The following is a 24,913-nucleotide window of genomic DNA, read 5'->3' on the forward strand; positions in this document are numbered from 1 at the left end:
TCCTGATTTTAGGGAAAAAACCCCAATAAAAATTATCACCATTTATATACAGAATGACAGAGAAAGACCAAAATTCTGTAGAGGAGAAAAAAAAAAAAAAAAGAGTAAAATATTGTGTATAAATTCCATGTTAATTTAAAATTGTATTTGTCAGAAATTTCATACTGACTGGAGTTGCAAGAAAGCCCAAACATAGCCATATGTGAAAAGAATGACAGAGAAAAATCAGTTTAAGTACTTATTTGACATTTCCGTTTGTAGTGAAATTCACTCTGCTTTCATTAACATTTATATTGTAACCTGAAATCCTAAGAGGAAAGCATGCACAAACTTAGATTTCTGTTAAATACATTACATTTGAAGAAAAAAGATCTGAAACTCAATACTCAAATTCAGGAGTCTGAGTTCAGTCTACATATCAGCTGATGATACCAAGCTCATAAAAACACCCTTTCTGCACTGTTTTAGGTGGCAGTATCGTCATCATTCCTGCAAGGAAAAGTGTACACTCTGAAACTAGTATAAAAAAGCAAACGATCAATGGCAATGAGAAAACAAGAATGAAGAATCAGAGTGTCACAAGCAGAATTAGGTGTCCAGAAAGATGCTCCTAATTCTCTCTTCCTTACCTACAGTACAGAGGTAGGAAGTCATAACTTCTCTCTGTTTAAGTTCTTTCTGTAACACTGGGATCATAACACTACCGAAACAGCAAGTTTCTTGAAAAAGAGTGCCTTAAATGTAAGGTCTCAGTACTATTATAAAGTAGAAGAAAAACCCCCGATCCTTGCAAAATCCAAAACTTAGTATCTTTTTTCAGTTTGGAATCTTATGAACTCTCTAAAGCATGTTTTAGATTTTCCAGTCTATTTTGATTATTCTCTTATTCTGTATCTTATTTGTAAGCTGAACTTCTGTAATGGTCTTTGAGAAAACTTACTGATCTTTATATGTTATGTAGATTAAGAAAATAATTTATTTACAAATAGGAATGCATTATTGTAGCTATCAATATTTCCCCGCATACAGAGTATGATTTGAAGAGTTAAGATATGCTATGCCAAAAATTATAACAATAAAATGTTACAGGAAAATAACACAAATTACAAAGAAGTCACAAAACAGGAATTCACTTACTAATTTTAAAACGGTGATGACACAGGGATGACAACCCTCACATTCCCTTTTTAGTGACTTTTTAGTGTTTCAAGAACATAGTACTTGGAGACATTATTTCAACTACAATGTTCATAGAACAGTGAGCATACCTTAACACAGACCTGTCACACAGGATCACTGAAAAGAATCTGACAAAGGTAACATAAAACAAGCTATTACACCATATTATGTTTCCTGTTAATATGAAACCCAGTAACTTTGTTTATATTTATTTCTCAGCAGAAAAGGATAATCTCATTCCAGGTATTAAATCAGATACTAATCTGGCTGTATGCTTAAAATTGGTATTCCACATAGCATACTTCAAACACCCTAAACAATAGTGATACCAGCAGCACTATTCAATTTGCTTACATTAGCCACATGCTCAAGTGTTTGTGTTATCAGGAGCTAAAGCCAGAAGCTTTAACTGCCTTAATATACTGTAGATGTTACAGAAGACTTGGGTAAAATTGGCATTGCTAGCTGAACACAGCCATCAAATTATACTAATCTGAAAACAGCTATTACAGACTTTGCTGAGTGGATACATGTAAATTTTTTTTAATTTTAATTTTAATTTTTTTTAAGATGACAGTAGTTTTTATATCTAGTTCAGAATGCTCAAAGTACAACTGTTAGATAGAAAACAAGATCATGAGCTCACCGTTATCATCATGGGAATACTCTATTCCAGAAACAGTGCATCTTCGGAAAACCATCTTGTTTTCAGTAAGTGTCCCAGTCTTGTCTGAAAAGATAAACTGCACCTGACCTAAGTCTTCTGTGATATTTAAAGCTCGGCACTGCAGCTGAGAGTCTGTTTCTTCATCATATAAATCTTTATCTTGATGAATAAAGTATACTTGGCAGATTTTAACTATTTCAATGGATACATACAAAGAAATAGGAATCATAACCTAGAATACACAAAAAGGAAGAGAATTAGGACAAAACGGAAGGATACAATGAATTAGTAAAATCTAGTTAGATTGGTACTAGACTAGAACATAAAGAGGCTATGTACTTTAAACATCTACTGTAAAGTTATTATGTTTGAAAGGTATTTACTGTGTTAGATGAGGAAAACCTACGGTGAATTGCCAAGCTGAAATGCATTACTCTGTCTAGAAGGGTCATTATCAAAACTTGGACAGAAGCAAATCTTTTTCAGGCTAATGAGGTGAGCTTGAAACTAGCTGGGAAAGGAAAAGAAAAAAAGCCCCGACCAAACCCAGACAGTACACTAGAATCCTGTAAATGTGAAAGAATGGGATAAATTTATTCTGCATAAACAATAGACTGTTCACAAATTCACCTTGCAGGACGGTGGGAAACAAAATAAGGAGTGTTAACCTCTTCACAGGAACAATCTTTTTGGCCTTAACTTTTGCACTGCAGATTATCTGAACGAAGAACACATTTTATAATTGCTGAAGAAAGAGATGTGAGAAGGAGTTTCTCCAGAAAAGATTTTCAACTGTTTCTTGAGGATTGTTGAAACTCCATGAAATACCTAATTTGTACCTGAGATTTTCTCTGCAGATGTTTTTCAGGACAGAAATTCCTGACAGCACACATTATTTAGCTTGCTGAATTAGATATGAAGGATAAATTATAGCATGTATATAAGTGGCAAATGTGGTTATTTAAACAAAAACTACAGTTAAAAGTTGGCATTTGAAGAATTTGGTGGTGAAATTTTTTAATCAATATCATAATTTAATACTTTATGGAGTAAAAAGTTATTTAACATCCTTTATCATTTCTTTTCATAAAGGAGTTGCTGCCTCCAGTAATGCAGCCTCCTCTAGTGTCCCACTGGGCGTACTTCCACATGTCCCGGTGACATGAGTCTGTTACTTCTCTTAGCTTACTGCCACCTTTGCCATTCAGTACATTTCTCCTCAGGACCAAAAGATTTTTAATGGAGTTTGTTATCTAGCTGAGATATGGAGTTGTTAAGAGCAGTATCTTTTGAAACAGGTGAAAAGAGTATACAACTTATGTTCATACCAGGACACTGTACCCAAAGTGGCACCTGCAGTCTTTGAGGTGTTGTTCCACAGTGGACGGATATGAAACATAAAACTTGTTTTCTCCCAGCAAGGCCCATTGCATCCTATCTTTTCCTACTTGTTTGAAGTAAAATAAACTAAACTAAAATACTTGAGTCTCTTGGGGAATGTTCTCAGATGATTACCTTCCCTAACACCAAGGGAGCTCTGACAGCTTACTGTGTGCATCGGTTTATTTTTCAGAGAAGCTACCACCTTTTTACCACTGGGTAGGCCACTTCTTTTATTTAATTTAGCTTCCTGTTTATATATTATCACATTTCTTATAGTTAAAATTTGATTTTAAAGTGACTGAATGTACTTCTTTTTAGTGCATTATTAGTTTCCTACATGCTTTATTGCTGGAAGGGGTACTACACATACTGTAAATTTATAGCTTTATTACAGCAAACTGTGAACAGAGGTGACAGTATGTACAACTTGATTACCTGGAAAACTATGATCACTGTCAGAAATAAATATACTGAAGCTAAAACAGGAGATAAATATTTGCCATCAGGTCCTGGAACATCAAAAACTGGTTTCTTCTTCTCACCATATTGCCATACCCATAGGCCATGACCTGCAGAAGAGTTGAAACAAAGAAAAAAGCAAATTAACTGCAAGGAAAAATGCTTATGGTATGGATTTGTTCTTAGAGTTGAATTATGTGGGAAAGTGGTATTTGTCTTCAACTGTTCTGCACGACTTTTGAAGAAGGCCCCAAACCCATGGGGGTTTTTTCTGCCTTGAGATTTGGGGCTTAAGAAAGGGATTTGTCTGGCCTTAAGGACAGTATGCAAGAGTAATTTCACATAATAATAAAGTGATCTGGCTAGTCTAGATTAGCAGTTTAGGGTCTTTCTGTAATCAGCAGAGAAAATGAGTCTTCAGAAAGTGATTTATTTCAGCGATATTCAATGTGTTATAATGAAGCAACTCCATTGACTGCACTAGGTATATCACTAGCCAGCTATCACTAAACTAATTTCAGCTGGATAAAGTCAGAAGAGACTAATCTTACTGTGTGAATCTTACCCACCATGTTTACAGAACTAAAGAAAAAACAGTATCAGCAGAGTCAATAGCACGTAAGCCAAGGAACTAAGTACAGAAGGAACTCTAAGCCAGCCTTGCTCAAAACGTTTTTTATTGAATTTGCTGGTAGCTAAATAAATATAAAGTTAATATTATTACTATTTTGGGAAGATGACAGTCTTGTTAAAGAGACAGAAAGGTGCCTTTTTAGTTACAGTGCTAGGATTTGCAGTCCTGAAAGACCTAAAATAGTATGCCTGATGCTTTTAAGGTTATAAACAAGTAAGGATTCCTGACTCGTAAGAACCGTTCAAACTGTCTTCACCATGCCAGGAATCAGAAAAAAAGGGCACAACTATACTTTAAAAGCAATCTTTTTCAGCCACATTTGACAAGGTCATTTACATCTTGATACAGAAACCCAACACTGAACTCTCAAAAAACCCCCAACCAGTACGTAAGCCAAATAAGCAAATTATTTTGTCCCTGTACTACCAATATGAGCATATCACCATAAAGATGTCTTTATTGATGTCTATGTTTTTATTCTTGAGAGCAAAACCTGGAAGTCCCATACTGAGTGCAACCTACACCAAGATTTGTTTCATAAACACCCTAACTCAGATTTTCAAGAGAATTAGTTGTTGTATCTCCACTTACACTTTCTTGACAGAAAGTAAAAAACATTGCCTGACTCTTACAGAACACAGCTTTGCATGTCTTGAAGCATCAGGCACTTCTGGTTTACAAGGGCTCAAGCAAATTTCTTTCCAGCTGTTTTTGGTCATTACCACCTCCAGCAGTTTGCTCTGGCCCTCCGCTGGTGGTTTCTACCCTTGTAGCATGGTCACCTACTTTCTAGCTCTGTCACCTACTGTGTGCCACCTCCTCCCATTCACATTCATACATTTCAGGAGTTTCAGCTGAACTGAAGCCACCACAGTGGGCACCCTGCTGCTGCTGCTCTGGGGACACCACCTCAGATGCATGCAGTGACTATCTGCAATTAAGCCTGCCATGGCACTTCAGCCCTGAGGACTGGGCTCCCCAACACAGATGCTATGAAAGGGTGTCACGAACTCAGTGGAAACAAATATGCTGGCTGAATCACAGCTGGAAATACTCATCTTTAAGAAGCTTTTAACAATACCTGGAAAAAGGCACACAGAGATGTATTAAAATGGCATAAGACTGTTACTAAACTACACCATGGTTGTTAGGAAACATTCTGGTGTTTATGCTGATTGACTCACACAAACATTACAGAAAACACAAACGTTAAGGATATGGAATACATATGCCATATATAAAAAATCATTTTGGGTGCCAAACATAAAACTCTTCTTTCTCACAAATGAATAGAAATAAAGGCTTTAAGAGTATTAACCTGAACCTCAGCATTTCCTTAAACACTACGTGAAGTCTCAAGTGTCTTCTACCTGGATTTATGCAGATTTAGACTTTTATTTATTTCTTCTATGTTAAAGCTGCAGCCTTGCGGACAGTGTGTCAATGTTGTGGACTGTGCCCTTGATTTAATAAATAGTACTGGGGAACAGCACTGTGCTAATTATGTTTATTTGCTGCTCATAAATTACTCTGTTGACTGTTTAATGGCACGTTACACTCTACCACCTGTAATTTTGAGGGGACTACATACTACCAAGTGGCTTCTTTTGGCCTTGACATTTTTGTATGCTATCAAGGGTAATAGAACCTAAACCTTCAGATCTTGGTACTAATAGCATGTATTTGACACATACTAAGAAGCTACTTAGATGAGTGTAGATGATTTCAAAGAAGACAACACAACAAAAATTAGGAAGTAAGGAGGCAGCTTGATGGATTTCATATTTGGACAGATACATATGTTTTTGACATAGCTAAGCAAAGCACATGAAGCCCAAGAAAGTCTGATACTTCAGTTTGTACTTTTAAAGAGCACTTACCGATGGCAGAAAACAGACACATGATTAGAAGTATGAGGACACACCAAAGGACATCAGCATTCATCTGTCTTTCAAGCTTACTGCGCTTGTAACGGGGTCCATTATTATTTAACAAAGCTTTGGTCTCATGCCCTGCAGAAACAATTACATCAAATGATGTCATATGGATTTTTGTTATTATTTTAAGGAAACTATAAAAAGGCAGTATGCCTTGTCAGGCAGAAAAGCAGCTTTTACCTGCATAGATTACTATTCCTGCAACCTCTTCTGTATTTCTAATGGTACATCCACGTAACAAAAGATTTTCTTTGAACAGTCCATCCTTTTTTCCACTTTTATGTACACTGCAGAAAATTTAAAAACAGAACAAAGCACAGCATGTCAAAACATTAAGCTTGTTAAATCATACTACTCTGTAATATAACAAGCCCAGGAAACAGCTTCAAAGTTTAAGTTTTGTCAACCTGATGGTGAAATATTTCCTTAGATCTTCCTCCTGGGAAGATTCTCTGGCAGACTTTGAAAACTGAGATTACCTACCCAAGAATCCCAGACATGCAGCAGCCCAGCTGGAGCAGTACCAGTTGCTGTTGGATATATAAATGTACTGCACAAATGCTCACTAGAGATATGCAGGCCTAATCTACAGCATGTGTGCCGCCTATCTAATTCTTTGAAAATGCATTGGACTTTCTGTGTATGGGCAAATGGACTGTGCAATCACAATTAACCCAGTCCAGCTAAGAGCAGCTGTGTAGTGCATATGATACTAAGGAAGATGTGCCAGGAATAATATGTGTCAGTGCAGTGAAAAAGAAAGGAAAAAAATTGCATGTGTTTATCAGTGAGAACAAGAGAAATTCCTTTCAGAAGTGCCTCGGTGACTCTAAGAAAGGCAAAATGACCTGCACCCTAATGATTCTTGTTGACTAGCACCAAAAGACATGAGAAAAATGAGGCAAAGTAATGTCTGCACTACAACTTGTTGTCTGCTGTGCATGGACTGACTCAAATTTCATACTGACAGAGAAATACAGAAAACAGCCTCATGAGAATTAACAGTCACCAGGGCAATGTTAAACCATGATAACAACAATTAAAAAATAGCATTAGAATGTTTTATTAGTAAAACAGTCGAACCAAATAGTAATTTCAAACCTTTTCTAAATGAATAAAATTTAATCGACTGCAGTATCATGCCTCAGAGAAGACTAAAGCAAAGTCTGAGATGTTTAAATGGTCTATCTTCAGTTTCAGAGCATCAAGACAATCACAATTTCAAAGTCTAAAAACCAGACTGCAATAAAAAACTCGTAAAAGCTGGGAGTTGAAGAGAAATCCTGGAAAAGCATGTGCTATATTAAAATTAACATTGTGCTGTTGCAACATTGAATTTTATCGCTAGCTGGATTTCAGTATTTAAAATCCTGTGTCCCTTGAAATCTGCAATCTGGCTTAAAATTGTGCCTTTTATAAAAAGATGGAGTTCTTTTTATTTGCTTCCTATTTTCTAAGCTTTCACACCTGGGTTATATCTTCATGCTTCTTTCTAATTATTAAAATCTTTTCTTTTTCTGAATGAGGATCAAAATTCTAACTTCAGTGCATGCTCCTAGGATATCAGGCCTAAAGAAAATATCCTGAGATCTGCAAGAAGAAAAGGTTCACAGTGGTGAATCCTTTGTACTTTTCCCCAGCCTAGCAGAACTACATGCAGATTATATAGTTATGCTGCTTATGCTATGCAGCCTCTAGTCAGTGCTCTTAGTGAGTATACACACAAATAAGATCTAGATATACATTCATACATACGTATATATCTACAGACACATATACACAGTCCTTCTAAGTTCAGTGTAATATGTTATACTCACTTCCTGCTCAATTTTAAAATTAAAAGCATTGGTGTTTCAACAGGTATGCTTAGCTTTTCACTGTAGGGATAGAGAGGAAGTGATGGGTTTGACAGCTGAGGCAGCAGCAGTGATAATATCTGACTAGAGACCAGAAACAAATGGAGAAGACGTAGATAACATAATTTGTAATTCTGATACAAAACTGAAGATCTGTTTTTCATCAGGTGAGAATTTCTCCTACCCAGTCCACCCTCCCTGCTGGCCTCAGATACAAGAGCAGAGGTTTTACTTCTGTCCTCTTCTGCAAACCTCCTAAACCCACTGCCTCACCTTTTGCCAAAGGAGCTTCAAAAACGGGGGCTGCCCAACAGCCCTCTTGCAGTATGTTAATAGGTATAAGCACTGATTGCCAGCTAGAGAATTACCCACATTTGGCTGCGCTTAAACTATGGGAAATAACTGCTTAATGATTTCATGCTGTAGAAATTACCCTACTACCAGGATTCTGCCATTCCTCTGCTTTTTAAGGCTGAATTCTACATTAGCATTTCTTGTAAATCATGAGAATGTTTGAATTTCCAATAAAGTCTCCAAATGATAGTTACAATTCCTGTTAATAAATGGGACTTTTTAAAGATAAACCTACTTAAGATGTAATTGCTCTGGCTTATGATTTTATAGCCTTCATCATTTTTTTACACTTCACAGTAACAGTGGACTGTGACAGGTTTATTTCACATAGCAACCTTTACACCCAATTACTTGTGTATTTGTTCTATATAATTATATATCTGTTCATACTATCTTAGCTTATACAAGTGCCCCAAAGCAACAGAGCAACACCTGAAGTTAACCTGCAGGTGCCAAGACCCCAGTCTAGGGCTCTCACCCACAGTCTGAGCCTTCTCACCTACAACTCATCTTTACATTCATTTGCTACTGCTTTTTACTTTTTCACATCCAAATTAAGTCATTCAACTCACCTGTTGCTCACCAGACCTTTAGAAAACATGGATGAAATAAAAAACTGTGAGAAAGAAGCTGGCATGGGCTGGAGGAAACTCAGTTTCCTTCTTGCCTGCACTCATTCCCAGTGACTCGCTAACAGAACATACATGTAAGACAACTGGGCACTGATGACAAAAGGAAAAAAAAATTACAGACATAAAGGTCTAGATTAAAAAATAATGAAAACTAGAGTTAGATAAAACTGCTCACTTTGATAACAAACCTCCCAAGGCTATAACTTTATGTCTGGGTGGAGAGATGGCTTAGATCCCATTTCTAGCCCTGCAGAGATATAAACCTTAAGCTTGTTACAGAGGCTGAACAGTCTGCTTTCCCCTCTCTGGATTCAGGCCAGTGTAACTTTGGAGGCAAAGAAGGAAACTTTTCTCTTGTCGGTATTTAAAACAGCGGCCTGCTGAAGCTGCTCAGACACACGGAATGTGAAGGCTAGTCCACGAGGAAATGCCACGGCAAGTGCAGGTGCAATGCTCTTTTTCTCTGCAATTTTTCACACAGATGACACTACAAATATGCAGTATCTAAACATCTAAAATACACGTGCACCACGAATTAGGAGAAATGGGCAGACCATATGCAGTTAGCTACTACTTGGCTACAGCACTGTGAAAGTGATTGTGTAAAAATTAGTCTCCTGGTTTAAAATAGCAATGCAAAAATATGTCTGATGGTAGCTCACTTCAGCCTTCTATTTATATTTTTCCTTGTTACGTGTTTACCAGCACTAAAGGACAAGGTGATGTATCAAAATTGTATTCAAAAGAGAGTATTTTCACACTCTGGTTTCTCAAGTATCTTACAAAGCAAATGGTAGAGCTGGCATTACTTTCCAAGGCTTGACACTCCCAAAGAAAATATTCAGCATCTTAAACACAGTTTCAGTGCACATCATCAGTCAGAATCTTCCTAACTCTCAATTCTGATGAAACTTAATCTGTTTTTTTTTTTTTCCCCAGGAGAGGTGGTGTCACTATAGTACATTAAGAAAACATCACTATATAGATTTATAGATTTTTTTCCCCTCAAAAAAATTGTAACCTGATTTTATTTTAATTTGCTTTTGTTATCTTATGACAAGCTTTGAACTAGAAACACACAGATGTATTCTTATTATTATAATTCATTGCTATAGTTATTTTGTATGATCAGATAAAGTTTTCTGTTCTTGTCTAATAATAAAATTCTTACTTTCAGAGAAAAGCTGAAAAGCCAGAATGCCTACTATTACTTCTCTTCTCTTTTGCCCATATACACACACAGAGCTAGAAACAAGATTTTAAAGCCTCTTTTGTTATTATTGGAACCTCGCATGGGATTTTTGAATGTTGTCCATGCATACTGCACATAATCTGGCTAGGCCCTGACAGGCAGGAGGCATGTTAGGTTTTATTCTATTCTTTTTACACAGAAGACTTCTTCTAGGGGAAATAGAATGAAGAAGTATGCTTGGGATATCTGAGGGTGCAGAAACCGCAAAACTGAAATAAAGCAAGCACCCGAGTAGAACTGGTAGTGTGCCTGTCTGTCTGCACACCCAGAGTGTGTTCAATGGAGATTGTGCCAATGTAACTGAGGAAGTCACATGTAGTAACGTGCATGCTATACTTTTACAGATATAGGATAGGACCAGGCTCATCTCAACACATTTTGCAATATTGTTGTGATTTTGTATTATCATGTCTCCTTTTACACTGTCCTGCCTGTGCTACATTGGTTTTCTGTAGTGATCTTTTTTTCAGAAGAACTGCAGGTAACAGAACTTTCACATGTTTACAACACAGAGACTCAGAAAGACACACAGACTCTCTCTTCCCCTGCCCGCCCGCCCCCCCCCCCCCCCCCCCCCAGCTCCTTGAAAGATTTGTCAGCACAGACATTAGAACTAAAGGAGCTCTTTATATTTAAAACACAAAAAAATAGTCTTAATCGAAACTGGAAACCTACTAACTGGTCAAAACTTCAAGCAAACCTTGACAGTAATGTCTCAGCACAGCTTTTACATATGGATCTCTTGCAAGTCTATTATTTCATAGCATCCCTGTTTAAGTAGCTCACTAACATTTCTTTTCAGTTGAGCTTTTACCAGCTGAGAGCTATCTGGATCTTTCTTTCGAGCAGTGACTACTGGTAAGATTTTGAACAGGAGTTAAGATCTGAGTTTGACACAGCAATGACATTTCAATTCAGATGTGCTAATTACTATTCATCTTGCAAATGTTTGATTTGAAATAGACCCATGATTTCATGATACTAATGAAGGAAATTTAAAAAGAGAGGGGGAAAAAAGCCTTATCCCATGATACATTAGGACACTGAGAGTTTACTTGTTGAGGGGTTGGTCCCTGCTCTTTACTTCAAGTGCCCCATGGTCCATTAGTTGTAAATTTCTTGCAGCATAGCTGATGAGACCTGGACATCACCTGATGCTTTCTGCCAGATTCAAAACTGATGTCTTGTTTTTTTGCTGTGTCAAAATATATTACAGCATTTGTGAAACATTAAAATATGAAGAAGATTAAATAGAATCAATATTGAACAACAGTCTTCCAAAAGACACTAGCATGTTTTTTGCTACGTAATTCAAATGGTTCTGTAACTTACACACTGCAGAAATTTTCCACATGGAGTACAAAATTAAATATATAATGAAACACCAATTTATGCATATCTTCTACAGTGTTCAACCGCTGCTCAATATTTTGGGGACTAAGATTCACACACATGAAGTGTGTTGGAATAGCTGCCAAACTTTCCACTTCCATATCCGGAAATGTCCTTTCTGCAGTAGAGCAGGCTCTCTATTAAATGTAGACAGTTACAGACTCTTGTGCAGTAATGTCTAATACTAAAACTTTTACCTTTAAATGTACTGTAGGGCTTTGTGCTGCTAAATAAAGGAAAACATTTTCCCACACTACAACCTGATGTAGTTTCAAAAAAACCTGTCGTGATTTACACCAATTGACAGTACATCCTACACAACCTGTGACATCTGAGAGTAGTAACTGAAGTGGTAAATAGCATTACTATAAAAAATTCCCCAAGCTCTAGCAATTTATCTTGAGCCATTTAAGCAATTCAATACTGCTTATCACTATTAATCAATATGGGTAATAAATCATTGTATTCTAGACAGAATTAGTGTCTGTTTAACTCTCTTCATTAAAATTTAGACAAAAATTTAAATATCCTGGGCTCTCACTCTCCATGTGGTTACAGGTTGTAGAAAAATGTCATGCAAGAGTGCATCTCCTAAGTTACCATTATCAGCATGCCTACACACTACAGTCCTGGCTATGTTAGAAGCAAAGTGCTTTGCACATACTAAATCATCTTTTTCTGAGGACTTTCTCCAGGACTGATTGGCCAGAGATGAGAACCCTATTAATACAGTTCAGTTTGCTTAGAATTAAGACAAGTGGACGTAGGTGACTCTGCTTGGTGATGCACAAGCACACCCACTGTGTGAGCCAATTGTTTTATTTTATCTGAATGACAGGAAAGGAATACTGCCATACTTGCAAAAGTACCAGTTTTGCCTTCAAACAGACCCACCTTCATAAAAGTAGTATACAACAGACTGTGTTTGTTTGTTGGCTCTCTTGGACCTGTCTTCTATTTCCTCCCATTTCCAGATGGGCTTTTTTGATCCATGGAAAGAAGGCAGAAGAGTATCTATAACTGCACTACTTCATGCATTCATTGCTGGAGTGTAAACCGAACAAAGCTAACAACTAAATCCACCCTAAGGAATGGAAATGTGAGGCTTCCATCTCACTCTGAAATCTCAAATGAGGATCCTCTAAAAGATCTTTAAATATGCAGCCCGACTTAAATGTGAAGATGCAACTTACAGAACAATGCCCAAAAGAAACCTGCTTTTTTTTTTTCCATATTAAAGGAGTGTATACTGAAGGATATTATATGAAATACTCACATGTAACCTCGAAACCTACTTAAGTCATTGTTTGGCTTCTCACATTCAATGACACTGGTGAACTTCAAGGGGTCAAATTCTGAGTCCTGGAATAATAAAAGTGTTAATTACTTAGGGCAAAGACTTGCAAATTACAGCCAAAATAATTTTATATTCTATTTTTCATAATATGTTAAAGTCCATTTTTTTCAAAGGCAATTAAATGAATGACACTGACCACTGGCACTGAAAATCAAAGGCACCTGGGCACCAAAATTCCTTCCAAAATCTCCCTTGCAAGGATGACTTTTTTTGTTCTACCAGTGGAATTAGAGAAAAGATGCTGAGCCCAGAAGTCAAATGAATTTGGTCTGGGAAGGCTCAAAATATTCAATAGTATTTGATGTTCAGCGAAGCTACTGAAAATCTAGGACATCATAAGTCAATATACTGCTAATTATGAAAAAGCTAATACGAGCTTTTGAAATATTAGCAAGACTTCTTGATTGCTTTATGTCAACACGATAAATTAATCTACTACAGTAAATACACACATATAGCAGAATAACTTTTTCCTAATTAACACTTAAAAACTTCTTTATTCTCTAGCTCATTAGTCTGAAGCTGGTATTTTTGCTGACTATCTAAGTTTACCTGTAGCTAGCACCTTGTTGTGTCTGAAGAAAAATATCGTATCACAGCATAATTACTTGATTTTGTTAAATAAAAATCAAGGTTCTCCCTTCTTTGCCAGACCAAACAAACTATGCAGTGAAATCAGAGATACCCGGTCCTGGTGCTGCTGAGAAGGCTGTCTCCATCAGTGAGGACTGCTTTTAAGTAAACTGCTTTTCACACCATTTAAATGAAAGAACAAATTGTGAATTATTATATTATTAAGCTTTCAACAGTAATAATACTGCAACTGTTATGTTTTGTAATGTTTTTTCTGAGCAGCTGTAGACCCCAACCACTACTTTTCAGAACACGGTACGGGAATAGCTGACTAAGAATCAGTAACTGAAGGACAGACACAATCTTATTGCCAGCCTCTCTGAAACACAGCTGCCTTTTTTTTTTTTTTTTAAAAAATATATTGTCTCTACTCAGAAGAGGTGATTTTAAATAAAAGATAAAAGAAACTAGAGGATATGTCAGCATCACCATCAACGCCCTCCATTTTTCCACCAGCTACACATGCAAGAAAAAAAGACTTAGAGCATACAGGAGACAATTCAAACCACCCACACCTGACACTTCGGGAAACCTTTTCTGTATTTTCAAGAAACAAGAGATGATAGAACCATGAAGATGGGCTGTCACTTAGAGACAGCTACAGCCCACTGGAGGAAAGAATCACTTTTAGATGTAGAATTCAGCTTGTAAACAAGGGGGGTGGGGAGTGGGGAGTAAAAACAAAGGACAGCTCTGAGCAAGGAAGATTGCTATGCTAAGAATCAGACTCCCTGGATTACATTAAAGTGGGCAGACAAGCACCTGAGCCTTAGGAAGAAATCCAGATGATCTCAGCACCAAATACTGTTGGTTAAGATCATTAGATATTTCTCCTGGTCAGAAGAAAATGACAGGGTTACAGTGCTGTAGAATAAGGAAAGACCAACTGACATCATCTACCAGAATTGTGCAAAGCATTTGACACTGCCCCTCGTGACATCCTTGTCTCTAAACTGGAGAGACATGGATTTGATAGATGGACCACTCAGTGGATAAGGAATTGACTGGACAATTGCATTCAAAAGGCAGACTGGGATCAGGTTAGGAAAGCTAAAGCCCTGACAGAATTACATCAGGCCAGGGACATCAAGGGCAACAAGAAAAGCTTCTATAGGTACACTAGTGATAAAAGGAAGACTAGCGAAAATGTGTCCCCTCTCCCGAAGGAAATAGGAGAGCTGGTTACCTGGGACATGGAGAAGGCCGAGATACTTAATGACTTCATTGCCTCAGTCTTCACCGGCAAGTGCTCTAGCCACACTGCCCAAATCACAGAACACAAAAGGCAGGGACTGGGAGAATGAAGAACTGCCCACTGTAGGAGAAGATCAGGTTTGAGACCATCTGAGGAACCTGAAGGTGCACAAATCCATAGGACCTGATGAGATGCATCCACGAGTCCTGAGGGAACTGGTGCCTGCAGGTCCTGAGAGAACTGGCCGATGAAGTGGCTGAGCCACTATCCATCACATCTGAGAAGTCAGGGCAGGCCTGTGAATTTCCCACTGACAGGGAAAGGGGACCAGTGATGAGTGGCATTCCTCAGGGGCAGGTACTGGGACTGGTGCTGTTTAACATCTTTGTTGGCAACACGGACACTGGGATTGAGTGCACCCTCAGCAAGTTTGCCTACGAACACCAAGCAGTGTGGTACAGTTGACACACTGGAGGGAAGGGACACCACCCAGAGGGACCTTGACAGGCTTGAGAGGTGGGCCCGTCTGAGCCTCATGGAGTTCAACAAGGCCAAGCGCAGGGTCCTGCATGTGGGCTGGGGCAATCCCAAGCACAAATGCAGGCTGGGTGGAGGACAGATTGACAGCAGTCTTGAGGAGAAGGACTTGGGGATGCTGGTTGACAAAAACTGGAACATGACCTGGCAATGTGTGTTTGTAGCCCAGAAAGTGAACCGTATCCTGTGCTGCATCAAAAGTATGACCAGCAGGTCGAGGGAGGTGATTCTGCCTCTCTACTCCACTCTCATGAAAACCCACCTGGAGCACTGCATCCAGCTGTGGGGTCCTCAGCACAAGACAGACATGGACCTGTTGGAGCAAGTCCAGAAAAGGACCACAAAGATGGTCATTAGGCTGTAGCACTTCTATGAAGACAGGCTGAGAGAGCCCAGAGAAGAGAAGTCTCCGGCGAGACCTTATAGCAGCCTTCCAGTACCTAAAGAGGGTCTACAGGAAAGCTGGAGAGGGACTTTTTACAAGGGCATACAGTAACAGGTCAAGAAGTAATGGCTTTAAACTGGAAGTGGGTAGATTCATCTTCACTGTGAGGGTGATGAGGCACTGGAACAGGTCGCCCAGAGAAGCTGTGGATTCCCTATCCCTAGAAGTGTTCATGGCCAAGCTGGATGGGGCTTTGAGCAACCTGGTCTAGTGGAAGGTGCCCCTGCCCACGGCACAGGGATTGGAACTAGACGGTCTTTAAGGTCCCTTCCAACCCAAACCATTCTACGATTCTGTGATTCTCTAGGTGACTGAAGTTTGATGCTGGACATGCTTGGAAGTATCTAGTTCTACAGAGGTGCCTAAGACATCCTTGGGCTGTAAAATAAGGCAGATATTGTAAAGCAACACATTCACTTCCTTTGATGCTCACTCCTCAGCTGCTCACTTCAGACAGGCAGAGACACCAGCAGTCACAAGGAAGGAATCTCTGGCTAGAACAGAAATCACGAAGGTTTTAGGCCTTGACATCTGAAATCTGTTACTACAGCTCCTAAAATGTATATACTCTGCCTGTATCCTTGCCTCCAGCAGCCAAAAGGTTCACATTACAGAGACATACAGTAGCAGCCAGAGCTACATGGCAGCTGGCTTTACTTGAGCTTCTTGGAGAAGGTGAAGTTCTCCCAAGTCACACCAAAGCTTGTTTTTCTGGGAAAGCCTGTGCTGTCTGCGTAACACCTGCTCTGCTGCTCCAGAACATGATCTTTTCCTTCCTTGCCCTGGTATGTTCCTTGGCAGGAAAAAAGAAGCCTCAAACAAACCTACAAGAAAAATAATCCATATACACTGCTCAAGGTATTTAATAATATACTGTCTGCCTATGGACTGTGTTAAAGAAGAGTCACCACTGTAACTTAAATTGCATTTATAAAATGAAGATACTGGAAAGGGAAACATTTCTTGTCTTTTTATTATAACATACTATATATAATACAGTTAATTTAGCACAAATTTTCATTCAGTGGTCTTAAAAAAGAAACAAAAGAAATCTTAACATCTTTGATGAATGCTCCTGCGGGAATCCTAAAGACACCTAAAAATAAAACCCAATGTAATAAAATGCAGCTTTTCTATCGCTGCTGAACTCAGCAGAGAGAGCATGGTCTCAGTGCTGTAAGGATACATTAGCTTCTAAAGCAACTGGAAGTTTGCAGACTGAATTCCCTTTCTGCTAAGAAAGCCTGTCAGCAAAGCCAGTGACTTTACAAATAAGAAAAAACCTACTAAAAATCTAGAGATAAAGTCTTCACAAAGAAGAAAGATCCTGTCAAGATCAGAAAGGACTAAACCTACTCAACTTCTTCATTGCTACCATGCAACTACCATGTAGTCTTTCTCCCTCCTTTGTTGGATTCTTTTCATTTATAACTCAGTTTTGGAAATAGAAGTTCTTTATTTTTAAGTTTATCGTCTGTGTATTTGTGTTCTGTTACAATTAACTTGAAATATGTGATTATGGTCTTTAACCAGATAATATCTGGGAAGTGAGAAAATCCAATTAAAATAGTAGTTTATGTAAGGAAACAAAACTGCTGAATTCTGATTTATGGCAGAAACTCTTTCATTTATTAATAAATCAAATAGTTTCATCTCTTCTCTGTGAAATGGAAGGGTAGATATACATTGTATATAACAGCTGATGACACTGTTTTGATGTGAAAATGCCTTCCAGTAGATGAATGAACAAATATATTAAACAGTGCCTGCATGTGACTGCTTTCGGTGGTTATAAAGAAGCACAAAGTTAACATAAGATTTCAAAATGATCAATATTTTGTTCCTTTTTATGCTGATATCCACACTTCAGCAGCAAATAAAACAGAAACTGTGATGCTGGTCTAATATATTAACAGCTGAGAAGCTACAGCTAAACAAAGTTAAAGTCAAAAGTGTTGATTTTACACTGCACAAATCAAGATTTGTGCTGTTTTCTGGGTAGAAGTCCATGAAAAAATTAAATTCTCTGCCACTACCTTTAATTCTTCTCTTTCTGCATCACTGTTACAACACAGAATACAAAATCAAAATATGGTTGAGAATAGCTCTTCCCCAGACTTTTGTGCATCAGTTATCTGATGTGCCTGATTTTCAGTGTCATGCTTGCCACTTACAGAACTGCTGGGCATTAAAGCGGTCCCAGCTTCAAGAGGGATGAAAAGCTCCATGCCTAGGCAGACTGCAACCTGAGTTGAGGCTTTCCAGTTCCTGATTTCCCTGAAAACATGACTGATTTGGTGTTCTTATGGTCTCCCAGTGCACACCAACAAGGCCAGGTTACTCACAAAAAGCAGCTGGAGGCATTTTTTTTCTTTTCTGAAGGTACGTATCGTATTTATTATACAGTACTTCTGCATGTGTCCCAGACTTGTGCCTTGTGCACCGCTGATTTGAACAACTGACTTTCTGGTTGATATAAACCTGGGAGAGATTCACTGACTGCAAATAAGTTCCCCAGTGAACTTCACAAAACTGTTGGATGGCAAAGGCCAGGGCCAAATTCTGTTCATGTCATTCATATATTTCTGTTAAAAAACTGTCCTAGTTTCAGCTGGGATAGAGTTAATTTTCTTTTTAGTAGCTGGTATAATGCAGTGTTTGGGATTTTGTATGAAAATAATGTTGATACCACACTGATGTCTTTAGTCGTTGCTAAGTGATGTTTATACTAAGTGCAGGACTTTTCAGTTTCTCTGGCTCTGCCAGCCAGAGGTCTGGAGAAGCACAAGAACCTGGGAGTGGACACTGCCACGACAGCTGACCCGAACGAGCCAAAGGGATTTTCCATACCATAGAACCTCATGCTGAGTATATAAACTGGGGGGAGTTGGCTGGGGCCTGCAGATCGCTCCTGGGGGATTGGCTGGGCATCAGTCAGTGGGTGGTGAGCAGCTCTGTTGTGCATCACTTGGTTTTTTTTCCTTTTGGATTTTATTCTTCTCTCCCTATCTCTTCATTACGATTGTTGTTGTTATTATTATATTTTATTTCGGTTATTAAATTGTTCTTACCTCAACACAAGGGTTTTATTTTTTTCCAAATTCTCTCTACCCTGTTGGGTGGTGGTGGTGGTGAGTGAGCAGCTGCATGGTACTTAGTTTTGGGCTGAAGTTAAGCCACAACAACAACAACCTGTTCTCCTTTTGCTACAACATACATTTTACTTGCCATGACTAATTCTAAGGATAAGTCCCTGTAAAATAAAGTAAGGCCAGGCTTTGCATAATTTCATAGTTCTTAAATATTATTATCATATATGCAATCTTATCCCATAATTTCCACAAATAATATAGAGGTGTTCTGTGTTGATAAAGAATAATCTTTCATGTCGAGCCAACCAAGTCTATAATATAGGGAGACAGCTTGCATTATGAAGAGGCAGCATGCATGTTTCATGTGTTACAAAGAAGCAACCGAATAGTGACTGTACACGTATGATGGGTAGCTGAAAAGGTTATTCAAACATTAGTGATTTTTGATGCTTACACTTAAGACAAGTATCTCACTGCTAGGTAGTGCTTAATTTATTTGAAGCACAGACTGGTCATTGTTAAGGTATTACAGAAAAACTGTGTTTGAAAGGATACTCAGAAATAAGAAATCTAAAAGAAGGGCCAGAAAGGATTATGCTAGTTTCAGTGAGTGTTGACTTTGAAAAAAGTCACTATGAGCACCATGTATGTTAAAGTCTATGCAAAGTCAAGCACATTCAGTTACGTTAAAAGAAAAAAAGAAACAGCAACCAGAACTCAAATGTTTTTACTCCTGCATTAACACTCTAAGGCTGCAGACAATCATATTGCCACTCATGCTTCTCTCCCTCCAGGCCAATCAATTTCTAATTCTCTTTGAAATGGTGGAAGAGCAATGGTCTATGAGATGGATGATATTTAGAAGTCAAGAAATGCAGATTTGACTTCCATGAAGTTGAAAGGAAACAGAATCCTTGGTTCCCTTTGTCTTGAGCAAATGGGACTAGTGTAAATCCCTCTGCCCATGCTATACACGCTACCTTAGCACTTACAGGCTCTAAAAAACTAATACTTTCATTCTTTTTCAAATGTTAGGTATTGCCTCTGCTTTTCTAACAGAGTTAGCATGGATATAAGCATCATCCATACAGGCACCAATCTGGTTTTCTGCTGGTGTTTCAGATGGATGCCGTTCCTCCTGTTGGATTTGAATTTCACATCACCATCATGGTATCACAACAACGTCACTCTACAACAGGGCTCTCGAGCTGTGCTGCCTGCACACCGGCAATAGGATGCAAGTCACTTCAAAAGAGTAAAACCACAAGATATATCTGGATGCCTTTGCTCTGGAGAATATAGGGAATGGTTGGATGGTTGGTAAACACTGCCTGAAATACAGAATGACCATAGGCCTGCACGTAGGGGATGAGAAGATAAAACTGGTGGCATGCCTTGTCCAGTGCTGTGTGGCCCAGCAAGACACCAGGCACCTGTTGCTGTGACCACTATGGCACAACATCATTCTTTTTCTGTGGGTAGGTCATAACATGTGAAACAGAGGTTTCAGTCATTTCTTCCCATATGGTCTGAGAGTTTCAGAAATACAGAAATAAAGAAATACACCATTTGGTCAACCATTAATGCATAGAAACATTCAGGTGTATCTCCCCATTGGAGTTGTTTGTACCCTGCATTCAGAAGCCTTCGGTGACTAAACGTTATCCACTTCACTCTAGCGGTAAGAATTCTTTCTTACCAATATAATTTTAAAAATGGGTCTTGAAGGTTTCTGCATGTATGAAGTGATGCACAAGATACATCAGAGGAGTGAACACCACTTCTTGCTCCACTCTCCTGCCATAGTAATATCAAGTCAAAATGAAAAAAAAAAGAACAAGAGGAAAAAAAAGAAGGGATTTAATTACATAATAATAAACAGAATTTCCTCAAATACCTGACTTCAGATTTTGATTTTGTCAAAATGCCCTTAGTTCAATGCCTTCCTCTGAAAAAAATGCTGACCCTTTAGAAACTCAGAGGTATTTCTGAGAGCTTAAAACTTGTCAAAAGGACACACAGTGATACTTACATTAGATATGTTATGTACTCAGGGATTCCACAGAATATATTTCAATTCTTCCAGAGTCTTCTTGCTAGGAAACTGTTTAACAGCCTATCCATAAATCCTACTTCTTCCAATTTCTTAACATTTAGGGAAATTAATTCTTACTCTAAATGAAGCAATGGGAAGGCTTATTTTCCTTATGTAAGCAAACTTAGTCATATTGCAAAATCCTGTTAAATATTGATTCCTTCAAAGCTGAATTTCAAATTAAAGTTAAATTGCAGATGTAAAGGGTTTTGTGACTAGGCTTTAACAATGCTTTACCTGTTAAACCTGATAAAGAGTTCCATTTAAAACAGTAACTTAGGTCTGCAAGAATTGGGCTGTCTCTCTGGGGAAGCACAACAAACACAGGAGAAGAAAACATAATGGAAAGGTGTTTTATTCAAAATTTTCCTTAAAATAAGCCACTCTCTGTTATCTCTCAGGTGAATATTGAAAAACTTATATCCTAAAAAGGTATACTGTTGAGGAAAGGAAAATGTTACAACACCTCTACAGAGTGGGAAACCCGCAGGTAGACAGACGAAGGAACTACAGAGATCTGTCACAAAAAAAGGAGACTGAATTTAGCTTTCTCCAACATGACTTTGGAGCTTTAGCTGCAAGATAATTCTGAATCTCTACAGTGAAATGCCAACCTTTCTGACTGCTGGCAACCTCACGAAACTGTCATAGCTCAAGAAGCAAAGCATGCTGCTCTGCCAGATGACTTAGTTTGACAATTACACAGTGTTCAAACAACATATTCCCCTTCATTAAATGCGTGTGGTATGGGTGATTTAATGGCCTGTTAGTGATATTAATAATGCATAGTTATTAAAATGTTTTCCTTTACTCATCTGCCCTACTTTACTGCTGCAGAAACCTGAGTCTGATGTTCAGTCCTTCCTTTTAACAGGACAGCATGAGTACCCCAGGATGCCCTTGGGTGACACTGACAGTTACCCACTTATCACGCTGTGTTTACTGGCTATGCTGGGGAACTTATCCAGACTTCTCCCTGCAGTACAATGGCTAGATGAGGGCTCTGGGACTTGTTTTGGCATGTATTTCTGGAGGAAACAAAAAAGGAGAAATGAAGTCATGGAGACAACTCAAAAGAAATATTTAATAGACAAAAATCTGCCTAGAAAAACACCTTTCCAGTTTGAAAGCTTTTAAGTGCAATAAGAACACATCCTCCTAATGCATTGGTCCATCCTATTGTTGCTTTATATAGCAGTACCCTGCATTTACCATATAAAATTAATCTGACCTTTTATTAATGTGCAACTGGAATTACATATTGATTTTACGTATCCAAAGCATGCAGACTGTTTATAGACTAAAAGACTGAAATGTTTTAATGTCTAAACTGCATTAGTCTCTGACAGAATTTATCTGTGCCACTAATTCACAAGAAAAGGAAGAAACAGTTTGATCTATGCTGTTTAGGAACTAAACAGATCCACCCGTACATCAGAATTTAATAGCTTTGTTTTCCACACTGACAACTACTACTATAATTGGATTTTTTTCAGTACTGTTTGTTTAAATGGAACTGAGATGTTCGCTATTCAGAGTCACTGGAAGAGCTGAGCAAGCCAAATACACATTAGGGGGGATGGTCTTCCTCTGGCTGACTTAAGTAAAAGTTTTCCCCTTTGTACAAAATAGTATGAGGGAACAGCACAATACCCGGCTTGCAGGAAAAGAAATGTGTTGCTTGCAAGGCCTAGGAAGACCTCAACATTTATATGAGAGCCAGCTGAAGAAACTGCTGTTAGTCAATCACAGGACAAAACTACCAAAAAAATGTCAACAATGCTGAAAATACACACATGCAAATTCAACGTCCCTTGGGATTATGGCTATCCTTAGTAATGCACTGAAAATTACAGTGGTGTGAATGACTTCGTTCATGAACTATAGCAGCACTGGAGAGTGGTAAGAGAACAGAGTATGTCAAGGCTGAAATATGGACCCAGACTTGGACAGTTAAGAAAGTGGTATCTGACTGTTCCAAAAGCCAGTCACTGAAATAAATGAATGGCTTCATAGTCTGTCTGTAAGAGCCACCCTCAGCATTAGCTCAGCGCTTCAACTAAACCACAAATCCAGCCTCTCAAGGGCTCACAAAACTGTACAACCCACACTGCTCCTCCAGAAGCTTTTCACTTCATGCTCACAGACACTCAGCAAGATGTAACCCTCCCCACCCTTCAGTGCCTTCCCCTTTCTGGAGAGATTTTAGAAGTCTTTCTGATGCATTTTTTAACTGCTGGAGAAAACTTATTAGTGGCAGAAGCATTGCACGGTCATTTTAATTTAGCAGCACAACAGCTAGCTCAGCTTCTGAATATACCTTGGCCTGCTCCTGCTCTAGTCTGGGCTGCTGGCCAGTCTGACTTCTTGTGGGATGCAGTTCTGCCAGAAGAAATGGGAATGGGAAGGACCAAGACCCTTCAACCAGAAGAGGGAAATGCCAAACACCTCTCTTACATCAATCCACAAACAAAACCCAGAACATCAGAGTCCTGACAGAAGAGACAGTGGCTGGTAATGAAGGGTTTTCCTTATGAATGGTAAAACCTAGCAGTGGTAGCTGTAATGCGAGGACGCAGTTAAACACACGAAGGCTTGATGAGTCCATCTCAACCTGGAGACAGGGAATCTGGTTAAAAGTAGCTTCACCTTGCAAGGCATCATGTTTAAGAAACATTTCTAGGATGTGGGGGAAACCTGTAACATAGGGCAACTGCCCAAGGAACTGAGAGACTCCAACACCAGCCAGTTGCAGGAGAGCACAGAGGGAAAGAAGCAGTCCTAATGAAAAGACACTTTTTTCACCAAATACTACAGGGCAACACTCATATCAGCACTATCACAAGTTTGTCAGCCTTTCCATGAGCATCTCCATCATGAGAAGGCTATATAGCCAAGTAAAAACTCCCTGAGCTGGACACTGGCATCCCATCTTCACTTGGACTTGTGTCTTGTATCAACATGCACTATCACATACCTGCTTTATTAATGCTCCTAACACAAACATGGCATTCAGAGCACACCTTCTCTGCTTAAACCCTTGCTGTTTCTGTACTTCCCTTATAGCTCTGTGGAGAGGGTGGAGGGGCAGCTGTGAAGGTTAATAGTCAGTCTGAGGGCAGCAAGGCTGTGGCTGGCATGCACGGTACCTGGGGGAAGTTGGGATGGTTGCAGAATACTTTGGCTAAGAGCTCTGCTCTCTGGTCTGTCTAGTCTCATCTACTATCTATTTCACTGAACGAGTTCCTTCTTGGTCAACATGCTAAAGACTTCAGTAGCAAAGTGAAAAACACCTTTTCAAAAAATCAAGGAATTCAAGGGTGATTTTTTTCAGACAACAGCTGATTGCATAGATGTTATGAAAAGAAATTCATGATGGCCTTGCCAGTTCCAAAACCGGACAGCAGAACCGGGAAATGAGCTAAGGGGGACGAACATGTATCACTGGGGCCGAGACTGAGGTTTGCTACCCTGTTCAGCACTCTAGCCAGGCTCATGCTTCAGGCACGCACAGTGGTTACAAAGTTCCTGTGCAGCCTTCAGTAATCTGTATGCTTTGTTAAGTGTGGAATTAAAAGCATACATGAATATGACCTGTTGAATCAGAGCACAGCAGAACAGCAGAGTCTATTACTCTTGTACAGGCTTCCCTCGCCAGCTATCTTATCCTCTGGGTAGATGTCATCTACCTGGACTTCTGAAAGGCCTTTGATCCACAACATTCTTGCCACTAAATTGGAGAGATATGGGTTTGATGGATGGACTGTTAGATGGATAAGGAATTGCCTGGATGGCTGTGTCCAGAGAGTTACAG

General features: G+C 38.9%; 1 protein-coding gene across 1 annotated transcript in view; it reads right to left on the reverse strand.

The window, feature by feature from the left end:
• The window catches only part of ATP10A (ATPase phospholipid transporting 10A (putative)), a 118,447-nt gene that overhangs the window by 39,889 nt on the left and 53,645 nt on the right, over positions 1-24,913 (reverse strand). Inside the window, exons 3-7 of the mRNA XM_037377772.1 lie at positions 13,022-13,107; positions 6,440-6,546; positions 6,203-6,334; positions 3,665-3,798; positions 1,826-2,078 (exon numbers count right to left, since the gene is read on the reverse strand). Of these exons, the coding sequence (XP_037233669.1) occupies positions 1,826-2,078; positions 3,665-3,798; positions 6,203-6,334; positions 6,440-6,546; positions 13,022-13,107 (712 nt within the window). The remainder of the gene's footprint in view (positions 1-1,825; positions 2,079-3,664; positions 3,799-6,202; positions 6,335-6,439; positions 6,547-13,021; positions 13,108-24,913) is intronic.

Source organism: Falco rusticolus, chromosome 2, assembly GCF_015220075.1.
Source record: "Falco rusticolus isolate bFalRus1 chromosome 2, bFalRus1.pri, whole genome shotgun sequence".
NCBI classification, from domain to species: Eukaryota; Metazoa; Chordata; class Aves; order Falconiformes; family Falconidae; genus Falco; species Falco rusticolus.